General features: G+C 34.8%; 1 protein-coding gene across 1 annotated transcript in view; it reads left to right on the top strand.

Annotated features, from left to right (window-relative positions):
- Positions 1-9,028, top strand: part of VPS13A (vacuolar protein sorting 13 homolog A) — a 108,014-nt gene that overhangs the window by 91,163 nt on the left and 7,823 nt on the right. The window contains exon 68 of the mRNA XM_009285294.1: positions 210-324. Within this exon, the coding sequence (XP_009283569.1) occupies positions 210-324 (115 nt within the window). The remainder of the gene's footprint in view (positions 1-209; positions 325-9,028) is intronic.

Here is a 9,028-nt window from a genome sequence, read left to right as displayed (position 1 = left end):
TTGACGGTTGGACTCGATGATCTTAGAGGTCTTTTCCAACCTTAATGATTCTATGATTCTATTCATATGCAAAAATACATATATAGACAACAGTTGCTTTACTAGTACTTGAATTTAATTTATATTTAAAATAATTTAGAGCCTTTGCTAAATACTATAACTGAGTAGAGATATTGACACATACCTTAAATTTGCTGCTTTATTGTCAGAGTTGCAGATTCATCAGAAGATGTGATAAGCCTGCGCCCACCTCGCTTCTTTGGTGAAGATGGCGTTATTAGACCTTACAGATTAAGAGATGGAACTGGAAGTCAAATGTTACAGGTGAAGAAAATGAAAGATAATTTGACGTAAATTCTAACTCATCATACGTTGAAATAAATATTTTACAGAATTTCCCGTTTCTTAAACTCCCTACCACCCCTTCCCTAGTAACTCAGCTGTCAGGAAGTTCCATTTAATTTCTTAGGCTTATGACCACTTCAGTGATTCAGTTTCTGTGATACAACTTTTGAGAAAGACACCATAATTTATACCAGGATATCTGTAGAGGTTTGTGCAAGACACAGAACATTTTGAAAGAAGAAGATGATTTATATGTGTAATTAAAAAGGTTTATGTCTTTAATTTTTATTTTTGATAAAAAGTGATGATAAACACAAAGATACTTTTTTCAGTAATTTTATAATACATATTTTAAACAGTCAACTTTTGAGAAAGACACCATAATTTATACCAGGATATCTGTAGAGGTTTGTGCAAGACACAGAACATTTTGAAAGAAGAAGATGATTTATATGTGTAATTAAAAAGGTTTATGTCTTTAATTTTTATTTTTGATAAAAAGTGATGATAAACACAAAGATACTTTTTTCAGTAATTTTATAATACATATTTTAAACAGTGATATTTTAATCTCAATTTTATGTAAACCAGCATTTTGAACACACTTAAAATAGCTGTATTTATGTCATACTACAGCCATTGAAAGGACGTAAACAGTTCTGAAGTGGAATACTGTTTGCATGAAGAACATGCTGAGCAGCAGTTATTCTTTAATAATTCAGCTGCTATTTAAGCAAATTTGACTCAGATATCTAAGTGGAAATAATTTCAACTGTTATGCAGCTTACAGAGTTTCTATTTTTTTCTCTGTTAGAAGTAAAACTGCATTTTAGAAATATTCAGACATAAGAAATAAAGTAGTAATTAGTGATTGCATGAATGTAAACAGAATTTTTGAAATACACATTGAAGGATTCACAGTGTGCCAGGGAAATGTTGGAGGAGTCGTACAGAAATAACCTTTTTTGGAGAAGTAGATAAGAATGAAGTAGCCTTTGGAGAGAGTTTTTAGACTATTTTGAGAATTGCCACAGCTGTTTGTTTCATATCGAGTTCCAATCTGATTGTTTCTTCTGCATTTCATTAGTGTGTCTTTTGTTTTCTGGTAGAAGAGGATTGTCCTATTTGGGGCATCTCAGCTATGTTCACTGTACCATTCACTGGTGATCTAGTTTAGCAGACTGTGAAAGTTCTTTGATAATAAATAGTATGCATCTGCCTTTCTTCTAATGAGGTAGCTTTAACCTGTGCTCTCCAATTTAAAGCTAGTGTTACAAAGCAGTTTTACCTTAACTAGAGCATAGTTAGAAGCTACTACTGAACAACATAAACTTACTTTCTAACCTTTCTCCTTTTTTTGGTAAGAAAATGTATTCCAAAACATCCCTTTTCTGTTCTAAAGTGTACCACTAAAACAAATGCTAGCAAGCCAACAGACTCAGCTCTAACGTGCAGACTTCTCTAATGACTTTGCATCGCTTTTGCTTCTTAAATTTGTATGTGTTTGCATTTTGAGTTTTTTTTCTGAGAAACCTTTAAAAAATTCTGCAATGTAATATGTAATTCTAATTTGTCTCTGTGTGGCTGAGTACAGTACCACCACCTTCCATTATCCAACTTACAATAGCATGAAGGCATTGCCTTGTGTAAAGCCTGTCATAGTTTGTGATGGCAGCCACCACTTGAAAGTAGCTGAGTTGAAAAATAGTATGTTTCATATTAGTTTTCACTACTGACCATTCTAAGGCAGAACTACTCCTGAAGAAATGTTTTGAAAGCTCCAAGCAGGGTTGTAATTCTCCCTGTAGACAGTCAAATCAGAAAATAATGAACTGTGTAAATTTTTTTTTTTCAGACATTAATTTCTGATATAGCATGTTTGATGTCTTAATCTTGTTTTATGCTCAAGTTTACTAATGGTTTTGGTTCTTAATGTTTCTGGTTCTAGAGATATTTCTTTGTTTTGCATGAGACTCGATGTATTGCAAGTCCCCTATCTGAAGCAGTTTGAATAGCATAGTATTTTCTTACAGGGAAAAGAAGATTATTCTTCCCTTTTGTATTATTTCTGTGCATACAGGTCTGGTGACTGGCCCCACTGCAGTCACTGTGTGGTAACATTTTCAACAGATTACTGGATTAGATTGGAATAAAACTTCTTTTAGTGATTTAGAGATTGTATATGCTGATTAAAGGAAATAGGACAGAGGTGATTTTGAGTGCTCATACTGTGCCCTAAACTTAGGATGTCACTTCAGAATTTCTTTGTTTTCTGGGGTTTTATTTTGCTTTAATTAACAAATTTGCCAGACAAACTAATACTTCTAAACTAATACTTCTGCTTTCTTCTTCCCTTACCATGCTTTCAGAAAAGACAGGCCTACAGGGAATGGACTAAGACTCACGATAGTAGTGATGATGATGACAGTTAGGATAATGCGGACTGTAACAGATATAAATGGCCTTTGTCATGTTCTTTTGACCTTTAAGTATTAAATGTTGCTGCTATAATTCCCACTGAGAAATTGGGGTTGTCTGATATTAAATTCTCATTTTTAAAACTGTGCAAAAAAAAAAATGTGGAGAAATAAACTGTATGATGATGAGTGCTAGGCAAAGGAGCAAAGAATGTAATAAAAATAGTCTTATAGATAAAACTGGATATTAGGTGAAAATATTATTTAATAATATGAAGAAATAGTAATACCATAACGTAGAGTTTATTTCCAGATATGTTTCTATCAAATGTATTTAATGTTTTTGCATTTACATAAGTGTTTGACAGGTTTTATTTATAATTTGCTAGATTGAATGCTTTTGAATGTTTAGTAAAACTTTACTGAGTTGTACAGTCATTATTGGTGTTAAAATGCTGTTTGACTGTTTTTTTAATTTCGTATTTCAAAAGTATTTTGTCTGCTTTTCTTTTTAACAATAAACACGTCTAAAGTATATCTAAAATGGATTCATCTGTTCTGTTCCAACATTGTTTCTCATGTTTCCTCAAAATAGATTATGTAAAAACACTAAATGGCCTATAAAAGTATTTAAAAGATAAAATACATGTATTTTGAAAGGAACACTTAACATAAACCTTTAATTTTTCATTTATAATTTGTTTTACCATAATTTTTAAATACTTATTTTGTGTATCCTTTGGAATCCTTAGATGTGTGAAATAATGGTTTATTTAAGTTTTTTTTTTTTATTGTGACCATAAATCATTTGGTTCTTAAATCAATATTTTTATTGTTTTCATAGCAACAAAAAAAGGTAAAAAATCCACCCCAGAACTAAACCCTATGTAAAATCATGGGCAGGTGGAGAAAATACCAGTACTTTTACAAGGCTCTGTGTAGTAAAACATATGTAACATGCAAAAGTATTTAGGTTTTTATTTACGTAGACATGGGGTGGGGGGGAACCAAAACAACAGTGAACCACTATAATTCTGTATTGTAAGTTCTACAATATAGCTTTACAAGTTACTCGTTTCTTTAAAAATTGTTTTATTCTGTATTCACTGGAATGCTTGCACAGTTTTCTCATTCTTTTTTGTGGTTTGTTGCTAAATTTAGATTTTTGTGTTGCATTTTAAAGATGCCTTGCAATAGATACTTATGTATCAGTAGGTACGGTAGTAAGAATTAACTCTTCTGCCAACATCTGAAGAATTAGAATTCCTCTAAAGCAATAAGAGCTTCTGAAATGTTTGCATGTTTACCAAAGGTGATGTCATGTCCTTCATTGTCTGCTGTCTTCCAGTTATCAAAATTCTGAGGGAAGAACCTTTTAAAATCCGTAAGACTGCTTAGTCTGGCTCTATGCCTTCACAAGCAGCTGTACGCTCTGATGTCTTGCAACATCTGAAGAATTAGAATTCCTCTAAAGCAATAAGAGCTTCTGAAATGTTTGCATGTTTACCAAAGGTGATGTCATGTCCTTCATTGTCTGCTGTCTTCCAGTTATCAAAATTCTGAGGGAAGAACCTTTTAAAATCCGTAAGACTGCTTAGTCTGGCTCTATGCCTTCACAAGCTGCTGTACGCTCTGATGTCTTGGGCAATGAGCCAAGGAATATATGCCTCTAACCTCCCAGATAAAAGAGGGGACAAACTCAACTCGAGAGCGTGTTTTAGCTGAAACTACTGATGCTTTAGATTGCTACAGATCGTGTATTGCTACTTATTTTGTAATACTGTCATCTCAGAAGGATGTCTTGCAGAAGTAGTGGAAAGACTGTATTGCAATGGGTTATTGACTGAAACGATGTGGGAAGGATTTCGAGTATTTCAGATACAAAGGGATCTCAGGTATTTCTTTGAAGAATGTAGGAAATTGTTTTGTTCTTCAGTCCTGAAAAAAGACACGTCATGCCTAAAAGTTGAGGAAATTGTTAGGTACAACTTTATGGAAAGGTTACTACTGCATTTTATTAACTTTCCTGGGTTTTGGGAACTTTGAGTACGTTACCTGACATTTTCTTTTTCCTTTTCGGCTTTTTAGTGCAATTTCTTTTTTATCCTATAAAATTCTGTTTTTCTTCTGTAATGACCTGTCTTACAAGACAATGCATGTCAATTTTATAACAAAACATATTTTTTCCTCATTCTAAAACAGCTTTAGAAAGAAGTGCAATCATTTTTTGACTGAAAACGCATCACTGCAAAAATAAGAATTTGATTTTTAGAAATAATACATTTTTTCTATCAAATTGACCTAACTTTAGGGTTTTTAACTTATAATTCTACAAACCATTACAGGATGTGGAAGTGAAATTGAAGGAATGGGGTAGTACTTCTGGGTCAGGTATCACTAATTCAAGTTCCACTGCAATATAACTAAAAAGAGTTCGTTCTTTACTCAGTAGATTGCAAGGTTGTAGAATCTAACTAAAAAAAAACCAAAAAAAAACCCAAAAACAAAAACAAAAAAAAAATTGCCAGTGTAGTTGGCAAATACGATTATATACCTTTGATTATTTTTGTCTCTTTCATGGAGTATAGTTCTATTTTTGAAGTTCTTATATTAATAAAAAATGTAGTAATTTTGTACAAGTATTTTATTTGTTTCTGTCTTGAGTCTAGCTTCCTCTGAATATACATTGGGAAAAGAAATAATTTGGATTTAGGATAACAAAAAAATGTATCACCTGGGATATTAGGATTTAATTTCTCTCTAAGTCATGGAACCAAAACCTGTAAAAACTATAATAGCTAACTAGCCGAAACTGATGCTCTTTAAGGCACCAAAAATGGAAAAAAAAAAAACAATTTAGAGATTATTTTCTTTAGGGATTTAAAGTAACATATCAAAAAATACAGACCATCTTTTCAAATGTGCTTTTTTTTTTTCCCCTTCAGTTTAATGTATTTTAATAGTTTAACTTTTGGCTACGCAGTTTTTTCCCCCACTTTTTCACTGGTGAATTGAATTTGAAGTCCAGTACTGTTGCTGAAAACTCCAGGACTAAGTGCCATCCTTTCAGCTCAGGTTGCCAAGTTTTCTGCTGTCAGCTACAGAACAAGTTGATGATTCAGCTTTATCCCAACTGTTTAGTTTTACTCTTTTAGTGACTTGTACAATGGTAACTTGAATTTATATGCTTCCTCCTTGCTGAGGTGAAGAACTGGCTGTGCTCTTTGTCTTTGATGTTATCCAGTACACACCTTTTGATCAGGGTTCTTTTGTCTTTTTGTTTTCTCAAGAGGCTCTGTAGACTTAAGTCAGTGTGGAGCGATACTATAGAGAGTTTCTGGGATCATTTAATAGACTCCTTATTGCAGTTGTTAGTTGTTTACAGAAGCTATAGACCTGCCAGAAATCACTGGTCTTTGCCCTGCCAGGGAATAAAGCTGAAAGATAGGCTAGTCTCATGCGTATGGAAATCAGTCATTAACACTTGCGTCATGAAGTCAGTGGAGTTCTCTGTGTCACAGCTCAGTGCCTATACAAAAACAAAATAAATTCAAACCCTTTTTTTATTTTTAATTTGTCTTTACAGTGTATGAGTTTGTGAGGGCTCTTTTACAGTGATGTGTAAGGTCGCTGCCCAACTTTGCTGCAGCGTAGGTAAGCTTGTAGAGAAGACAATCCTTCAAAGCCGTGCTTCAATACTGTATCCAAGTGTGTTGGAGGTGTTCAGCTTTCAGTTCAGTGATCCTTTTTTGGTCATGAGGTAAGCTTTGGATCAGGTGGCAGAATGCTGGAATGGGTTGAACAGACCCTTGTTTCTTAGCATTCAAACTCCAGTCTGCCAGGAAGAACATTGGAGGAGTGGGAAAAGTGTGTCATACTCCTCCTTTCTCTCCTTCCCTCCCCCACCTTGGGCTTGGATTCAGATCAAAACATAAACATCCATATCGTGAAGTACTCTAAAACTGAGGTTTGGCTTCACAAAATTATAGGGAGAAATTCTTTACAAAGTTCAAAGTAACTTCATTTTTGTTCGACGTTGTCCTGACTCTTACCAGGCATCCATTCATGCATGCCATCTAGTTTGCTGTGCCCTGAACTGAGTCCACAGCTGTCATTATCCATCCTCCTTTGGAAAACCTGTTGTGCCTAGGTTAAAGGAAAGAGCAGGATCCTTACAACTTAAGTGTGCAACATTTGGATATTATTACATAGCCATTGCCCATCCCCAAATAGAAGACTTGTATATGTTTACAGGAAGCTGGCTGAGACTAGCTAACACCAATTGTTTCAGAAGAAAATGGAAGCTTGTGTGACTCAGTTCCATTTTAGCTTGTTTGTGATTGGAGCATAAATGCTTGTGTATGGTGCAAAAGCAAGTAAAAACTAGAAGTGTCCTAGGCAAAGCATACACCAGCTTGTTTGCTGACAGAGAATACAGAAAAGAAAATTGAAATATTTTCCCATTTCCCCGCTGATACAGTAATCGCTTCAGATGCTACAAATCAAAGCACTTTGGTTGTATTGGCAGGAAACACAAAGAACATCTAGATGTGGTCATCATAATGGAAGCGTAGATCAGTATGGTTTCTCCCTCCAGCTCATCAAATGAATTCTCTTGGCATTCAGATCAAAAATTGACCAAGATAATTCTGCCAGTCAGCATAGGCAAATTATATTTCTGTTGTGAAGTAGAAACTTTGTGTTCTGAAAGAAAGTTGCTGTCCTTATTTTTACTGTCCTGCATACTGTGGCCTTGGATTGAAATGTTAGCCTTGACCACAAGTTTTTGCTGATTTGAACAAAACCACGTTGATTTCAGAGCTGCTGTTCAGCATGGGCGAACAGAATCTTGAAATCAGGCACTAACACATCATGGACAAAAGCTTTGCTTTGTATAGAATGACATTGCACATTAGGATAACTGGAATGAGGGAGTAGGCAATAAAGGATTAACATTAGTTCTTTTTAATAAAGGATGAGGAGAGGATTTTGCATGGCAGAAAAAGGAATGTTTTACATGGTATTTTTTTCTTTATTTAACAATTTTTCCCCTTTTTTCACACACATTCAAGCTAGATCTGACAAGTGACCCGGGTACTGCTTAGAATTATTAAATGTTTCTGTGAGGAAGGTTGGATGTGTAATTATACCAGGTTAGCCTGCTGAAAGTAGCAATTCTACAGCTTTTGAAGGAATCACCTTATAATTTGAGCTGAAAGATACATTCAATATTGGAGTTTCTAGCAACAACAGTGAATTGCCTTCAGAAGTTACATATCTGGACAGTAATCAGTTCATATGGAAATACACTGGCAATCTAAAATCCAGCTGAAAACTTCAAGTTAATCTGAACATCAAGAGAGAAGAGTAACAGATTTATAACCACTTTTTAGGTAGTAACGGTCTTTACGGTATTTTTTTTTACATGGTGTTTCAGTTGAGATGAGTTCAAGAAGGATATCAAACATTCTGACTTTTGTATCACATCTAGTACTAGTATTTTTTAGAACTATAACCAGAAGGATCATAGATTTTAAATCTTGTCTCCGCTATCTACGCTTTGCTGTGTTTCATTTCTAACTTTGTGAAAGGCCTTTGTGCTTGCTCCTCAATAAATTTAGGAGCATGTGGTGTGATTAGGAATCTTTCCAAATGCAGAGTTGCCCCTTTTAAGGCACTGAGCATATTTGCAGATCCATCTCTGCACAAATGATCATATCTACTGTTAGATTATTGCAGTGACATCTAAGCATTTGTACTACAGGTAAGAATAATTTGCAAAGGAGGGAATTTTTGCTTGGATTACTTCATATTTTACAGCTGCTGGAATGTCTTTTTTCAATAGATTCGTTCAATTTCCATGTCTAGTCAATGAACCATAACATATGCTAAAGTAATGAGGTTATTAAACCTTTATTAATTTGAAATACAGAAGTTGTGTTTTAAAAAATAGTATTTGTTTTCTTACAGTGGTGAAACTAATATTGAACAAACAATGATTGATCAATGCTGTTGATCACCGTTTCCCACAGCATTCTCCTAGAGAAGCTGGCGGCTCACGGCTTAGACAGGTGTACTCAGCGCTGGGTAAAACACTGGCTGGACGGCCGGGCCCAGAGAGTTGTGGTGAATGGAGTTCAATCCAGTTGGTGGCCGGTCACGAGCGGTGTTCCCCAGGGCTCAGTACTGGGGCTGGTCTTGTTCAATGTCTTTATCAATGATCTGGATGAGGGGATCGAGTGCTCCCTCAGTCAGTTTGCAGATGA

Source organism: Aptenodytes forsteri, unplaced genomic scaffold (genome assembly GCF_000699145.1).
Source record: "Aptenodytes forsteri isolate BGI_AS27 unplaced genomic scaffold, ASM69914v1 Scaffold151, whole genome shotgun sequence".
Classification (NCBI taxonomy): domain Eukaryota; kingdom Metazoa; phylum Chordata; class Aves; order Sphenisciformes; family Spheniscidae; genus Aptenodytes; species Aptenodytes forsteri.
This window is presented reverse-complemented; position numbering and strand designations above follow the sequence as displayed.